At 41.8% G+C, this 17,500-nt stretch overlaps 1 protein-coding gene across 1 annotated transcript in view; it reads left to right on the plus strand.

The window, feature by feature from the left end:
- Nucleotides 1–17,500, plus strand: part of LOC125034652 (cubilin-like) — a 334,702-nt gene that overhangs the window by 290,762 nt on the left and 26,440 nt on the right. Inside the window, 23 exon segments of the mRNA XM_047626554.1 lie at nucleotides 314–473; nucleotides 777–973; nucleotides 1,237–1,408; nucleotides 2,595–2,776; nucleotides 3,214–3,382; nucleotides 3,877–4,058; nucleotides 4,314–4,475; nucleotides 4,677–4,794; nucleotides 5,316–5,401; nucleotides 6,478–6,614; nucleotides 7,579–7,712; nucleotides 8,233–8,460; nucleotides 9,197–9,381; nucleotides 10,143–10,335; nucleotides 10,634–10,834; nucleotides 12,009–12,167; nucleotides 12,789–12,973; nucleotides 13,916–14,053; nucleotides 14,579–14,784; nucleotides 15,836–16,020; nucleotides 16,654–16,665; nucleotides 16,744–16,823; nucleotides 16,825–16,969. Of these exon segments, the coding sequence (XP_047482510.1) occupies nucleotides 314–473; nucleotides 777–973; nucleotides 1,237–1,408; nucleotides 2,595–2,776; nucleotides 3,214–3,382; nucleotides 3,877–4,058; nucleotides 4,314–4,475; nucleotides 4,677–4,794; nucleotides 5,316–5,401; nucleotides 6,478–6,614; nucleotides 7,579–7,712; nucleotides 8,233–8,460; nucleotides 9,197–9,381; nucleotides 10,143–10,335; nucleotides 10,634–10,834; nucleotides 12,009–12,167; nucleotides 12,789–12,973; nucleotides 13,916–14,053; nucleotides 14,579–14,784; nucleotides 15,836–16,020; nucleotides 16,654–16,665; nucleotides 16,744–16,823; nucleotides 16,825–16,969 (3,616 nt within the window).

Genomic DNA, 17,500 nt, shown 5'->3' on the forward strand with positions numbered 1-17,500 from the left:
AACCCTTATTAACATACCCATTAATAATATACCCATTATTAGCATAGATTTAACATGCCCATTATCAACATTTAGCATGGCCATGATCAACATAACCCTTATCATCATACCCATTGATAATATACCTATTATCAACATATATTCAACATGCCCATTATTAGCATACCCATTAATACCATACCCATTATTAGCATACCCATTAATACCATACCCATTATTAGCATACCCATTAATACCATACCCATTATTAGCATACCCATTAATACCATACCCATTATTAACATATAATTTACATATTATTAACATGTCACAGATCCGAGATGGGGATAACGAGCGAGCGCCTTTGCTGGGACGCCACTGTGCGACGGCTGACCGCTTCATTGGTTACAATTCGACTTCTAACACGATGTATATTTCCTTCCTGGCTGATCATGTTATCAATTCAAGAGGATTTAAAGCGCATTATACAGCAGGTAAGGGGGGATTGATGGAAGAGAGGTATGGTGTTATTGTTTTACATACGGTTATATATTGTATATAAGCGTTTGCATATATGTATACATATTCAATCATGCTTGTACGCCAGTATATGTACTGATACTGATATTCACACACACACACACGCAACCCCCCCCTACCCCCGACACCCACGCCCCTCCCCCCACACGCACCCCACCCCTACCCCCCTCCACACACACACAAAAAAAAAAAAAAAAAAAAAAAAAAAAAAAAAAAAAACGATACTAATGCACGCCCCGCCGCCTCGCCTTCCACAGTGTGTAACCGCGTGATCACGGGTCCACGCGGGGTCATTACCTCCTTGAACTACCCGAACCCATACCCACACGACCAGAACTGTACGTGGACGATCAAAGTCCCTCAAGGAAACTCTATCAATGCCTCGTTCAGCGATTTCGTCTTGGAAGTGTCAATGAGCTCCGAGACTGAGTTATGTTATTATGACTTCGTGGAGGTGAGTGGGGTTGTGTGTGGTTGAAAATAGGTACTGGGGCCACGCACGCGTGTTTGCCGTGTGTGCCTTAGGGTAGAAAATAGACACTTATAATAATAATGATGATAATGAAAATAATGATAAGAATAATGATCAGAATAATAATTATAATGGTGATGATGATAATGATAATAATGATAATAACAAAAACAGTGACTGGAAACACAAAGTGTTAATTACTGAACCTCTGCCTTCCTCTCCCTGCCTCTGCCTCTCCTTCCCAGCTACGTGAGGGTCGTGACAGCGAAGTGGCACGCTCAGTCATCGGGCACTACTGCAGATTGCACCCACCGCCGCCCATCGCCACCTCGCCCACCATGAATGTCCTCGAGGTGAACTTCGTCAGTGATTACATTGTGGCTGATAATGGATTCCGCCTCGAGTGGGTCGTCAATGGTAAGGAAAAGCAGTTCGTATGGGAGGAGAAAGAGGATGTAGAGCTTAATGAATCAACTCAAAGGAGAAAGATGATGTAGAGCTTAATTGATTAACTTAAAGGAGAAAGGTGATGTAGAGCTTAATGAATCAACTTAAGGAGAAATGTGATATAGAGCTTAATGAACCAACTTAAAAGAGAAAGATGATGTAGAGCTTAATGAATCAACTTAAAAGAGAAAGATGATGTAGAGCTTAATGAATCAACTTAAAAGAGAAAGATGATGTAGAGCTTAATGAATCAACTTAACAAAGAGGTCTGATTGTCCAGAGCGCTGGAATCGAGGAAAACCACACAAATTGATCCAATCAATTAACAAAGAAATCAGATTACCTGGAGTATTTAAATCTAGGACCGATAGATAGATAATAATTAAATGATAATTAGATAATAATTAAAGATTAACAAAGCTAGAAGGAGCGCCATTCAAATTAACTTAACTGATGAACTTAACAAAGAGATAAGTTGACCTACAGCGTTGGAATTTACGAGTTGGAACTATTACTACTGTTATTTAGAATATAAAATACTAGTCCATATAAAAAGTACAGTAAAAATTGATTAATAAGAATAAAACAATAATAAAAAAAAAACGTTAGATACTCCGCACGATTAAGAAAAAAACACATTTTCTTTCCTTTCCCTCCTTTTCCCTCCCCTTCCCTCCCGTTCCCTCCCATTCCTTCCCTTCCCTCCCCTTCCCTCCCTTCCCTCCATTTCCTCCCTTCCCCTCCCGTTCCCTCCCTTCCCCTTCCATTTCCTCCTTTCCCCTTCCATTCCCTCCCTTCCCTCCCATTCCCTCCCGATCCCTCCCATTCTTTCCATCCCCTCACATTCCCTCCCCTCCCCTGCATTCCTCCCGTTCCCTCCATTTCCTCCTTCCTCCCTTCCCTCCGATCCCTCATTTCCTCCTTCCCTCACATTCCTCCCTGCCCTACCCTTCCTACCTTCCCTCCCTTTCCTCCCCTTCCCTCCCCTTCCCTCCCCTTCCCTCCACTGCCCTCCCTACCCTTCCCTCCCTTCCCCTCCCTTCCTCCCTTCCCCTCCCCTTCCCTCCCCTTCTCTCCCCTTCCCTCCCCTTCCCTCCCCTTCCCTCCCTTTCCCTCCCTTTCCTCCCACTCCCTGCCGTTCCCTCCATCGGCTCAGGTTGCGGAGGCGAGCTGACGAAGGCGACCGGGTCCTTCAACAGCCCGAACTACCCGAACGCCTACCCGATCAACACCGACTGCGAGTGGAATATCCGGACGGCCCCGGGCACCAGGATTGAGATCACCGTGCACGACTTCGATCTGGAGAGCTTTGGCAACTGCGTTTTCGATTCGCTGAAGGTAAAAGGACGAGGGTATCGTGGTCGGGGGAGGGGGTGTGGGGGTGGGGGGTCGCGGGGAGGTTTCGTGAGTTATTGGAGGTAAGGGCGAGGTTTTCAAGGAGTGGATTGAAGGGAATAGGGAGGCTGCACGTTGTTCTGAAGGTAGGCCCGAGGTTTCAATGTGTTTTGAAGGTAGGGTCGAGGTTTTGCGGCTCGGATAGAAGGTAAGGGCCATGTTTTACGACGAGGTTTCGCGTTGTTCAAGGATAAGATGAAATTCCATGATGTATATTAAAGATAAGAGGACAATATATAAAACAGACAGATAAAAAAAAAAAAATATATATATATATATATTTATATATACCTAGACTCAGACAGGCATACAGGCCACTCCTCATATAAATACAAACCTCACCATCATCATCATCATCACCATCATCACCATCACCGCAGATCTACGGAGGCCCGGATGCGTCTTCGCCCGAACTCCAGACGCTGTGTCACCGTCAGACGCACCCCATCGTCGCCACTACGCAAGGCAACCAGGCTTTCCTCTCCCTGCATAGCGACCAGTCCGTCAGGGGAAAAGGGTTCAATGCCACTTACAGGACTCTGCATGATGGTTGGTGCTCGAGTTCTGTACTTTTTTTATTTCGTTTTTCTTTTCTGGTTTGTTTTGTTTTTTCTTTCAGTGTTTTGTTTTGTTTTTCTTTTCTTTCTTTCAGTGTTTTTTTTTCGTTTCGTTTTGTGTTTTTTTTCTTTGTTTTTCTTTCTATCTTTCATTCATTTTTTCTTTCTTTCTTTTTCTTTCTTTTCTTTTCTTAGATTTCATTCTTTCATTCATTCTTTAATTCTTTCCTTCTTTCTTTTGCTATTTCCTTTCCTTCCTCCTGTCTATCTACCTGTCTCTCTTTCCTTCTTGTTTTCTATTTTTCTTTCTTTCTTCCATTCTATTACAAAAAGTAAGATTATCACGTAGTTTTTTTTCATAAAGTCTAGAAAGCTCGGACAGCCAATCCCAAAATAGGAAAATAACTCCAAAAACTTTATATGGAAACACAACCTACCTATTCTACTAAATGCCAATATCACGTGTTTCTTTCCCTATTCCTGCAGGATGTGGAGGCACTTACTCGGCTCCTGAAGGCACAATTCACACCCCAGGATACCCGAATCAGGACTTCATCAACAGCGACTGTCAATGGACTATCACTGTCGATCGTCTGCACATCGTGGAATTTAACTTCACTGATTTCGATGTCCAGTTCAGTACTAATTGCAGCGACGAATACGTAGCGGTATGTCAGAAGCTGATTATTGTGTTAAGGTTGTTATTTGTTTTACAAGCCTGTAATTTCCACGTGCTAAGCGTGCTAACATAATAGGTTTGTGCGTGTAAATTTAATATTTTTTTTCACATTTTTCTTTTTTTCTTCTTTTTCTTTTTCTCTTCTTCTCAAAACTCTTTCTTTCTTTCGACGTCAGAGTTAACACTGACTCCAGCACAGATGAGATCATACTTCACAACTCTATTAATGCCTTTTTCTCCGCAGGTATATGACGGCACAGACTCCACCGGACCCGAGCTGACGAGGCGCTGTCTGGACACCCCAACAACCCCGAATTTCGTGAGGTCGACGGGGAATTCCCTCACCGTCCGCCTCGTCTATGCTGGCACGTCACGCGGCCGAGGATTCACCGCCTCCTACAAGAGGGTAGGTGGAGATTATAAAACAGCACACACGAAGTAAAAGAATAAAAAGAAAAGAAAAATTTAAATTAAATTAAACTTAATCAAATCAAAGGAAACACGAGCTTTTTTGAAACTACACAAGAATTCAGCATCAGAGGATAATAATTAAAATGACATTTCTAAAACTCCCACCTTGTATGACACTGTCTTTCCCTCATGACAGGGATGCGGAGCGACTGTCAACGTGTCTATGGACGAACGCGGTGACCTCGTGTCCCCCCACTACCCCCACCTCTTCACTTCCGGTCTCAACTGCTCGTGGCATCTACAGGCTCCTGATGGTGAGGGGCGCGCGTGCCTGCAGCTGGAGGGGAGGAGATAGACGGAGGCTGCTGAGTTGCAAACTTTGATATAAGAATTAGCATTTCCTCTCTCTCTCTCTCTCTCTCTCTCTCTCTCTCTCTCTCTCTCTCTCTCTCTCTCTCTCTCTCTCTCTCTCTCTCGCTCTCTCTCTCTCTCTCTCTCTCTCTCTCTCTCTCTCTCTCTCTCTCTCTCTCTCTCTCTCTCTCTCTCTCTCTCTCTATCGCTGTATCTCTTTCTCTCTCTCTCAGAGTTTAAGGGGTTAAGAGAGAGAGAGAGAGAGAGAGAGAGAGAGAGAGAGAGAGAGAGAGAGAGAGAGAGAGAGAGAGAGAGAGAGAGAGAGGGGGGGGGGAGAGGAGAGGGAAAGAAAGAGAAAACAGAAAAGACAGACAGAAAGACAGAGAGAGTCAGAGGCAGAAATAGATGAAAATTCATACTTAAAAAGATACTTGGTTATACCCAAACCTCACTAAGATTATTTTGTTTCCTTCTATTTGCAAAGGCTCCCGAGTCATGCTTCACATAGCCCATCTGGACATACACACAAGAATCCCGAACGTCAATAACTGCAGTATGGACTATGTAGCGGTAAGAATGTTTTTGTTTCTTTTCAGTTACCCACTTCTTTATTTGTTTATATATTTGTTAATTCTTTCGTTTTTTAATTATGAGGGTTTTTGCTTTGACGAATGTTTTTATCTACCTACGGTTTATTTGTAAGTGTTTCTTTTTTTTCTATTTAACTACGCCTCACCTTTCCTCTCTTCTTTAGTTTCCCCTACCTTGTAATGATTTAGTTTACATTTTCTGTCAATTTTCTTAAATCTCGTTTTCTTTACATTCTATTTGCGTTCGTAATCCTTCTATTTTTTTTTTTTTTTTTTTTCTTGCAGCGGTAATATTTCATTATTCCCAGTCGTGATTATCTCTAAATAATTTCTATCAATTTTCCTAGATCTCACTTCCTTTGCGTTTTCCTTAATACTCCAGGCTTTATATTTTGTCGTTTTCTATCATCTTACGAGATAGAAAACGACACAAGAAAATGTTTTATCTTTAAAAGATCATAAAATCGGACACTTTTAATATTCTTCCACGTTAGACATTCTTATTTGCCTATTATGAAATGATAAATACGATAAATATCTTACAAGGTAGGAAAAAAATAAATCTTACATCTCTTTCAGTGTAGAAAACATAATAAAGAACCTTTCACATTTTTTAAAAAGAAGTAAGATACACCATAAGGACCTCCTTTTCTGTCGCCTACAATGCAAAAGAACCCTTAAGGAATACATCTAACTTCCTTATCTTACTAGATACACCTAACTCCCTTGGCTTACTAGTTACACCTAACTTCCCTGTTTACCAGATACACCTAACTTCCTTACCTTACTAGATACACCTAACTTCCTTGTTTACCAGATACACCTAACTTCCTTACCTTACTAGATACACCTAACTTCCTTATTTACCAGATACATATAACTTCCTTATTTACCAGATACATATAACTTCCTTATCTTACCAGATACACCTAACTTCCTTGTTTACCAGATACACCTAACTTCCTTATCTTACTAGATACACCTAACTTCCTTTTCTTACCAGATACACCTAACTTCCTTGTTTACCAGATGCACCTAACTTCCTTGTCTTACCAGATATTGGACGGCCCTAATAACCGCGCTCCTGAACAAGGAAGATACTGTGGGTCCCATACTCCACGTGCAATCATTTCCTCTGGAAGATATCTTACTGTTAACTTGGTCACGTTGTATGGCTTCGGTGTAGGATTCAGGTAGGTCTCTGTGTGTGTTTGTGTGTGTGTGTGTGTGTGTGTGTGTGTGTGTGTGTGTGTGTGTGTGTGTGTGTGTATGTGTGTGTGTGTGTGTGTGTGTGTGTGTGTGATTTATATTTTCCATCTCTCTCGGACAATTATTTTCACCATTTATGTCGTAAATATTTAAGATATGTGTTTTCCATATATCTTAGAAACTTTTATTCATCGTTGATATCAATATATATTTAGAATATGTATTTGGATATATCTTTAAGACAAATATATGCACCAATAATAACGTATATATTTGATATCTATGCTTTTCCATCTCTCTGAAACAATTATATGCATCATTAAATATCGTATATTTGCCTACATTTTAATTTTCTGTTTTCCATATCTCTACGACAATCATATTCACCAATATCATTTATTTGTCCACATTTCATATTTCTGTTCTAAATCTTTTTATGACAGTTATATTCACCATAGATATTATATATTTGTCTATATTTCAAGTTTCTGTTTCCACTCTCTCTTAGGCAATTATTTACCATTAACGTTGCATAAATAAAAAATGAATGCCTTTCTTTCTCGCTAAGACAGTTATGTCCATTATTAATACCGCATATTTGCCTACTATTGAAATTTCCGTCCTCCTTTTCATATAATTAGGCGTCGTATATATATAAAATATGTGTTTTCCATCTCATTAAGACAGTTATATCCATTATTTAAAAATTATGTTTTCCATGTCTCTCTGACAGTTGTATTCACCATTAATATCGTATAGATTCCAAATTTTAAGATTTCTTCCCCCCTTTTCTGAGACAATTACACCCATCATTAATATCATATACATTGAAAAAAAAAATTCATCTCAATAAGACAATTATATCCACCATTGATAATGAATATTTACCAACAATGTCCGTTTTCCTTTCCCCATCTTATCTCTCTCTCTCTCTCTCTTCCTCCACAGGGCTGTCTATAGCGTCCTCACTTCAGGCTGTGGAGGAGACCTGAGTTCGGTGTCGGGAGAGCTGGCCACGCCCCATTATCCTCAGCCTTACCCGAGTCCCATTGAGTGCGAGTGGAACGTCAAAGCTGGTCCAGGTAGGTTTGGGGGAGAGGGGATGTCAGTGTGTGTGTGGGGGGGGGGGGTACGGAAGGGGAGGGGTGTTTGGGGGGGGTGGAAGGGGAGGTGTGTTTGGGGGGGGTGGAAGGGGAAGTGTGTTGGAGGGGGGGGGGGGAAGAGGAGGTGTGTTTGGGGTTGAGGTGTGTGTGTGGGGGGGGGGGAGGTGTATGTGTGGGGGGAATGGAAGTGTGTTTGGGGGGAGGAGGTGTGTGTGGGGGGGGGGGGGGAGAAGAAAGGTGTGTGTGTGCATGTTTCTGTGTATGTTTCTCTATGTATGTATGCATTTATGTCCGCATGTATGTATATTAAACAACAAATACTCCAACATACCGGATTATACATTCATATAAAAAGCCTCACTCACTCACTACGAACGCATCAACACCCAATCAACATCTTTAATCTAATCTAACTGCTTCCACCCCCACCCCCACCCCCATCTCCCCACCCCCACCCCCACCCCAACCCCCATCCCCACCCCCACCCCCACCCCACCAGGCAACGAAGTACAACTCAACTTCGTAGAATTCGACTTGGAGAACAGCCAAGGATGCAACACAGACTACGTCGAGGTGCACGAGACGGACCCTGCGGGACCTCTGCTTCTCCACAACTGCTCCACCGACCTCCCGGCGTCCATCAACGCCCACGACTCCCTCTGGATCAAGTTCCGTTCGGACGAGGAGGGCGTGGGGGCCAAGGGCTTCCTCGCCTCCTACAGCCTAGGTGAGGATCTGGCGTCGTCGTGTGTATGAAACGTCTGGGGGATAGGGAGCGGAATAGGGAAAGGGGTCGGGAGGGGGATAGGGAGAGGGATATGGAGGGAGAGAGTGAGAGATTGAGTGAGAGAGTGAGAGAGTGAGAGAGTGAGAGAGTGAGAGAGTGAGTGAGAGAGTGAGAGAGTGAGAGAGTGAGAGAGTGAGAGATTGAGTGAGAGATTGGGTGAGAGAGTGAGAGATTGAGTGAGAGAGTGAGAGATTGAGTGAGAGAATGAGTGAGAGAGTGAGAGAGTGAGAGAGTGAGAGATTGAGTGAGAGAGTGAGAAATTGAGTGAGATTGAGAGATTGAGTGAGAGAGTGAGAGACTGAGTGGGAGAGTGAGAGATTGAGTGAGAGTGAGAGACTGAGAGACTGAGAGAATGAGAGAATGAGAGACTGAGTGAGAGAGTGAGAGATTGAGTGAGAGACTGAGAGACTGAGTGAGAGTGAGCGAGAGAGTGAGAGAGTGAGTGAGAGAGTGAGAGAGTGAGAGAGTGAGAGAGTAAGAGAGTTAGAGAGAGAGAGTTAGACAGACAGACAGACAGACAGACAGACAGACAGACAGACAGACAGACAGACAGACAGACAGACAGACAGAAAGAAAGAAACAGACAGACAGAGACAGTGCGAGAGTAATAAAAACCAGACACGGCAAAAACCTCTCTGATACTACTACCCCCCCCCCCCTCCTCCTCCCCCTTCAGTGTACGGCGTTACCCAACGAGGCGAGAGCGGCGAGGTCGTGTCCCCTATGTACCCACACGTGTACAGGGGCGAGGACATTACCTGGCGGATCACAGTGCCCTGGAGAAAGGTCGTACGTATCACCTTCTTAGATATGGACATCGAAGGCAACCCCGTCGACGACACTTGTATTTCGTCTGTGCAGGTAAGAGCGAATATGGTCTTCTGTCATGAAAGAGTTTGTGTTTTTTTGTGTCACGGTTTCAAAATATACTCACTGAAGGAAAATTATTCATAGATGAAATCAGATGTGCTAGGAATAGACCTTATTATTTTTTCAGGTCCTAACAGGGATGATTTAAATTATCCTTTAGAGACTCTTAACTTGCGATTTTAAAACTTGAGACCTTTATGACAATATGTAATAATATCTAAACTTGGAATCTCAGATAAGTTAAGGAAGTGAGCGCAATTTATCGGACCTATCACTTTAGCTATTAAATTTACCATCATGTTTTTCTTTTCAAGTGAATATAGAAAGGGGAGTCACATTACAGAGTTACTCCTATCACCCTGAGATAGATAAATATATGTAGCTTTACGAGAGCAGTGAATAGTGTGATAGTTTTGAAATTCGTGATGAAGAGTGTGGAATCCTATAGAGTTTTAACCCGAAATATTACAGGCATTAAACTGTTACTTTGCTTACCCAGTGCAAGGAAGAAACAGGTCAACCAATAATACTCCGTTCTTTTAAAGAGGAGAATTGTTTTTCTTGATAGGCTAGTGATGGCTGGTAATAATGGTGATGAAAACTGACTGAAATACATATATGTTATTTAGACGCCAATCATCGTTAACCTAAGTACATCTTCGCCTCCTCGTAAAAAAATGAAATGTAGTTTGTTAAAAACAACGTGTCGATCCTGCACACGATAACCTCTATAATGCTCTCCACCCTTATAGGTTTACTCAGGCTACTACAGACATATCGGCACTTTCTGCGGCTACGAGGCACCCCCAGATCCCATCTACAGCTCGTGGAATGTGGCGACGGTCAAGTTCCACACTGGGCATCACAACGTGGGTGCCAGGTTCCGGTTCCGCTATGACGCCGTTGACCGAGGAGTTTATCCTCCCTCGTCGATGGTCAGGCAAGGTTTGTATCGACGTGTAGCGTTTTCTAAGTCTTCATTCTATGATAAGGAAAATTGGATCTTCATAATTAAACCCGGAAAAAAAGAAGAATTCGTGCTTGTACAACCCAAACACCGATAACCAAACCCTGAAAAAAAACCATCCACATAGAACCCTCAAGACTCAATGCTTCCACAACCCCAAACATCGATAACTCAACCCGGAAAAAAATCATGCTATTAACATACCAATCGCCAACAGTACAGAACATTCCCACCTAACCTGTACTCTCTCTCACCCCCCCCTGCCACGTGCAACAGCCGATAGCAACTGCACCTTCTTCATGACGCTCAACGAATCCTCAACGGTAATCAAAAACCCAGGTAACCCAGGCTATGCTAACAACCTCAACTGCCAGTGGGTGTTGGAAGCTCCCGCACATTTCCGCTTGCAAATCTACGTGTCTTATGAACTGGAGGAATCGCAAACATGCCTATACGATCGCGTTAATATTTATGATGGTAGGTTGATGGCTAATCTTCCTTTTTTAAGTGTAAGGGACTAATGATAGTGAAAGGGAGGAATTGAATCTATTAGGAATTATCATCATTCCTGTTATAATTGTTATCATTGTTATCATTATAAGTAATGGTAGTAGTTGTATTGTTATGATTATTATAACCATTATTGTTATTGTTTTATTATTGTTATCGTTGTTATGTTTTTGTTTTTTTGTGTGTGTATTATTATCATCATCATTACCATCATCTGTTATTATTTTTTTATTATTATTGTTATTATTATCATCATTACCATCATCTTTGTTATTATTATCACTATTATTATTATTATCATTATTATCATTATTATTATTATCATTATTATTATTATTATTATTATTATTATTATTATTATCATTATTATTATTATTATTATTATTATGATCATTAGTAGTAGTAGTAGTAGTAGTAGTATCATCATCATCATCGCTTTCACTATTATCAGTACTAAAATAATTAGTTATCATCATCTCCATCACTATCAAAACTATCATCGTCATCAAATATTAGAGTGAATACCATCATCATTCACTATCATCACCATTCATCATCATAGTTACTATCACCATCATCATGATCAACATCATCTAATTTAGGACCTAACCCACACACACCTTCCTTCTCTTCTTCTCTTTCCTTACCCTTTTTCTTTCTTTCATCTATTCTTTCTCCTTCGTTTCTCCCTATTTCATCCTACTCTTCGTTATCTCAGGCTTGGAAGGTCGCCAGACATGGATCCTGAACCACACACACCTTTTTCTTCTTCTTCTCCTCCTCTCTTTGCCCTTTTTCTTTTTTCTTTTTTTCACCATTCCTTCCTTCCTTTTTCTCTTTTTTCCTCTATTTCATCCCACTCTTCGATTCTTCAGGCATAAAGAGCTGTCAGACACGTAACCTAACCCGTACGCTGTGCAGTGGTCATAATTTTTTTTTATTTCGTTTTCCCCTTTTCCTTTTTCTTTCTTCCTTTGTTTTTGTTTTTCCTCCCTATGTTATCCCATCCTTCGCTTCCTCAGGCCGTCAGACATGGAACCTAACCCGTACGCTCTGCCGGTGGTCACTGTGGTCCGAGATTATTTTCGTTTTTCCCTTTTCTTTCACATTCTCTATTTTACCCCATCCTCCGATTCCTCAGGCGTGGAAGGCCGTCAGACGTGGAACCTAACCCGTACGCTCTGCCGTCGGTCGCAGTGGTCCGAGAAATTCTTCAAGTCCAGCGGTCGCTTCTTGAAACTCACCTTCGTCACCGACCATTCCATAAGTGGGAGAGGGTTCGAGGCCCACATCAGTCCAAGTAAGGAAGTCGTTGGGAGATTACTTGAAGAGACGGGTAATGGGGTAAGAGGGTAACGAGGGAACGGGGTAAAAGGGTAACGAGGGAACGTAGTAACAGGGTAACGAGGGAACAGGGTAACGAGGGGACGGGGTAGCAGGGTAACGAGTCCCACATCATAACGAGAAAGGAATTCATTGGGTGATTACCCGAAGAGACGGTTAATGGGAGGTAAATGGAGTAACGAGGGTACGGAGTAACAGGGTAACGGGGTAGCAGGGTAACGAGTGGACGGGGTAGTAGGGTAACTGGGTAAACGGGTTAACAAAGTAAGGAGAAAACAGGATAGATAGATAGAAGGGTAACTGGGTAGGGTTTTAGGGCGGTTGAGGAGAAATGAAAGAAAGAGAGAGATGGAGAGAGAAATTGAGATGCGAGAGAGAGGAAGAGAGACAAACAGACAGAACCAGATAGAGAGCGAAAATAACACTCCCTCCCCCCCTCACCCCACACACAGTCAAAAAAAGGAAGAAAATCACCCCCCCCCCCAAAAAAAAAAAAAAAAAAAAAAAAAAAAAAACTTTATATCAATAATAACAAAATCATAAATAAATATAACACAGCCAACCGTCTCTCACCCAGTATGCGGAGGCTACCTGTACGGCCCTGAAGGTGTTATCTCCACACCCAATTACCCGGAGAACTATGACCCCGGACTCCGCTGTAAGTGGCAGATAAGAGTTGGCTTTGGAAGGACCATCAGGCTTGAGTTCGATTCTTTCAAGGTGACGAACACAACGCCAATTTGTGGGGGAGATTATCTTTTGGTGAGTGTCTGCTAGCTCTGTTTTTATTTAGTTTGTTTTTTTCCTTTGTTCTTTTCTTTTCTTTGTTTACTGTCTTTTCCTTTCTTTTTTTGTTTTGTTTTTTGTTTTTCTTTCGTTTGTTGTCTTTCTTTTTCTTTCGTTTGTTGTCTTTCTTTTTTCTTTCGTTTGTTGTCTTTCTCTTTTCTTTCTATTTTCTTTCTTTTTTCTTTATTTTCTTTCTTTTTCTTTCTTTTTCTTTATTTTCTTTATTTTTCTTTCGTTTTTTTCTTTCTTTTTATTTTCTTTCTTTTGTTTCTTTTCGCTTTTAATATTTCTTTCTTTCTTATCATTCTTTATTTTTCTCTTTTTTTCCCTTCCTTTCTTGTTTTTTTTTTTGTTTTTTTTTTTGCTTCTTGTCTTTCCCCTCTTTGTCTCTTTCCTTCTTTCTTTTTTATCTTTTCTTTCTTTCTGTCCTTTCCTTCATTCTTGTTCTCCTCCTTCCTATCTTCCTTTCTTTTTCTTGTCATTGTTATTGTTGTAGGTACTGTCCCTAAACCTGACAGTCTTCCTTTCCGCATTTATCTTAATTTAATTAAGCAATTATCATGCTTACAACTACTATTTCTGTTACTACTACTACTACTACCCATGCTACTAACACTCCAGCTACAAATCTACTCTCTCCCTCCCTCCCTCCTTCCCCCTCCCTCCCTTCCTTCCTCCCCTCCCTCCCTCCTTCCCCCTCCCTCCCCCTTTCCCCCTCCCTCCCTCCCTCCCTCCTCCCTCCCCCTCCCTCCCTCCCTCCCTCCTTCCCCCCTTCCCCCTCCTTCCCTCCTTCCCCCTCCCTCCCTCCCTCCTTCCCTTCCCCCTCCTTTCCCTCCTTCCCCCCCTTCCTTCCCTCTTCCCCCTTTCTAAAAAAAAAAATATATACATATATATATTTTTTTTTCTTTTTTTTTTCAGATCCGAAACGGCGACAGCCCTTCCTCGCCCTTCCTCGGAGCCGGGAAATTCTGCGGTACAGCTACTCCTCAAGTCACAGACTCATCCTCGAACGTCCTCTCTCTAGAATTTGTTTCGGACAACAGCGACGGTAACAAGGTGTGTTGTTTTTGTGGAAGAAAATTAAGTTATGTAATGTGATGAATTGTCCACGTGTTTTTGTTTTGTTTTTATTATTGTGTGTATATGCGTTGTTATATACTGTATAAGTATGTAAATACACATAAACTAACATAAACGGGCGGACACACATATCTAAGATTTACATGCCCTTTATAACCAGTTAGTGAATTGGCATCCTTGGAACATAAAGCAACCAAGAGTATTATAGGAAGGAATATGACAGACGCAACATTGGCAATACCTCGGTGTCACAGTCATTGTCAGAGAATACAAATAATAGGCTTGTACCCTTCCAACACACTATAAACACATATCTCCTCTTTCATAAAAAGAATGCTAAAACAAATCACATGACATATAAACACAAACAAGATAAACACAAACACGAAATATAAATATCTCACTAACACTCCAATTCATTCGAAATCTGTTTTTTTCGAATACGCTATATACACCTCTCATCAGCTGACACCATCTCCTCCTCTTCTCCTCCCCACGCAGGGCTTCAAACTACGATACTACGAAACAGCTGACGCGTGCGGGGGCAACCACAGGCTAACAGCTGACTTGACTCGCCTCACGGTTACGTCACCGAATTATCCCAACTCACCTGACCCTCACACTGAATGCGCCTGGGTGATTCTTGCTCCAGCTGGCAAGGCGATCTCGCTCCACTTCGAGGGTCATTTCGATATCACCACGCTGGAGTTAGTTGTGGATTTTTTTTTTTTTTTTTTTTTTGGGGGGGGAGGGGTGGTTTGAGTGTTGATTTGTCTGTTCGGCTGTCTTTTTTTTCTTCTATCCTTCTCGCGTCGTCTCTTCTCTCTCTCTCTCTCTCTCTCTCTCTCACTCTCACTCTCACTCTCACTCTCACTCTCTCTCTCTCTCTCTCTCTCTCTCTCTCTCTCACTCTCACTCTCACTCTCACTCTCACTCTCTCTCACTCTCTCTCTCTCTCTCTCTCTCTCTCTCTCTCTCTCTCTCTCACTCTCACTCTCACTCTCACTCTCACTCTCACTCTCACTCTCTCTCACTCTCACTCTCACTCTCACTCACTCTCACTCTCTCTCTCTCTTTCTTTCTCTCTCTCTCTTTCTCTCTCTCTCTCTCTCTCTCTCTCTCTCTCTCTCTCTCTCTCTCTCTCTCTCTCTCTCTCTCTCTCTCTCTCTCTCTTCTCTCTCTCTCTCTCTCTCTCTCTCTCTCTCTCTTTATATATATATATATATATATAAATAAATATATATATATTCATATATGTATATATATTTATTTATATATATATATATATATATATATATATGCATATATGCATATATGATGAGATGGTCTTTTATCGTTTATTGCATGAATCTTGATAGTCGAATGCCTTTTCATAACCGGCGGTTTCTTACATTAATCTATTTATCTTTCATTTGGGTTAGTGTATGGATGTGGTCTGTGCTTAAGCTGGTTAGAATCTAGTGTATCGGAGATGCGAGGTGTGTGTGTGTGTGTGTGTGTGTGTGTGTGTGTGTGTGTGTGTGTGTGTGTGTGTGTGTGTGTGTGTGTTTGGATAGATAGATATATGTATATATAAAGATATATTAACTAAATATACGTATACGCATATACTCATGCATACAAACTTACATGAACATATGTATGTGTACATTTCATATACACAATACACCTGCATAGCCCAGTCGATTTCCTCTCATAGTGTTCGCGTCTCCGCTTAAGCGACTGCACATTCGTTCACAAGTATCCATTCACCAACAGTGGCAGCTGCGACCAGGCTTACGTGGAAGTTCGTGATGGGGGTACCATATTATCACCTCTACTGAACACCGCCTGTGGATCTGAGCTTCCAAGTACTCAGCACAGCACAGGGAATATTCTTTACGTGCGTTACTTTAATAATATGACTCACCATCACTCCGGCTTCAAGGCTATTGCTGAAATAGGTAAGCGGTTTTAAGAGTAGGTTGGTATCAGAAAAGTGCTATTTGTTTGTGATTGTATCGTAATCTAAGCAGCTGCGGGCACTGATTTACAAAATCTTGCGGTAGTGTTTTTAATGTTTTGATTTAATGTTAAAGTTTTTTTTCTCTCTCTCTTTTTTATTAATCTAACATAAGTTTGATAACATGTGCCAGTCTTAACTCTTAAACCTACCTCACCCAGGTGGTACATACAACCCAATCTTAAACCTATATCCCAGTCTTAAACCAACAACCCAGTATTAAACCTACAACCCAATCTTAAATCTACAACTCAATCTTAATCCTATAACCCAGTCTTAAACCAACAACCCAGTCTTAAACCTACAACTCAATCTTAATCCTACAACCCAGTCTTAAACCTACAACCCAATACAATCCTACAACCCAGTCTTAATCCTACAACCTAGTCTTAAACCTACAACCCAATATTAATCCTACAACTCAAACTTAAACGCTTACAACCTCCCTCGCCCAGACACATATGCCAATCTTAACTCACCTACCTCGCCCAGGTGGCACCTACAACGCCCTCTTAAGCCTACAACCCAAACCCTTTCCACCCAATCTTAAACGCCTCCAACCTCCCTCGCCCAGACACATGCGGTGGCACTACAACGCCCTCTTAAGCCTACAACCCAAACCCTTTCCACCCAATCTTAAACGCCTCCAACCCCCCTCGCCCAGACACATGCGGTGGCACCTACAACGTACTCGAGGGCGGCGTGATCACCTCGCCCAACTACCCCGAGGCTTTCCCAGACAATGTCAACTTGCACTTGGCGTATCGTGGGGCCTGTGGGGCACTTCCTCAGCCTGCGGTTCCTCGATCTGCAACTTGAAGGCCCAGAGGAAAATCCCAACTGTACCAGTGCTATGGGACGGGTGGTCATCCGCGACAATTCGACAGATGGTGAGATGTGGCGACTTGGACGTATGTGTGTCTGTTGTGGTTTAGATATATATTTTTCTTTCTTTCTTTCTTTCTTTATTCATTGCCATTATCTGTTCACTTTATACTTCCAGTCTCGCATTGCAGGATGATATGATGCTATCGTGTTGCAAGTACATTAATCAGGCTCACGATACTCAATTTTAGAGGAAACTATCAACACTGAGGTAGTAACATGATGAAAATAATGAGTTACACTACTTTGAGCTGTCACTTATTCTGAACGTCTAGTGACAGCTGACTAATGGCATTTACAATCCAAGTATTATATACAGAAGTGATGTTTTATGCCTCTCTGTCAACTGTGATACGTAGTCTTTGCTTTGTTTTTTATATGATTAGTGATATCACGAACCTTAATGAAACCATTCACACTAACAGATTTTACTACTCAGTCTTCTTGTGTAATATACAATTACTAAGAATTGTAGGAGATTCAGTACTTTGACAGTGTTATTATTGTTGGTATTACTGTGTGATTATTATGGTGTA

This window comes from Penaeus chinensis, chromosome 18 (genome assembly GCF_019202785.1).
Source record: "Penaeus chinensis breed Huanghai No. 1 chromosome 18, ASM1920278v2, whole genome shotgun sequence".
Taxonomy (NCBI): Eukaryota; Metazoa; Arthropoda; class Malacostraca; order Decapoda; family Penaeidae; genus Penaeus; species Penaeus chinensis.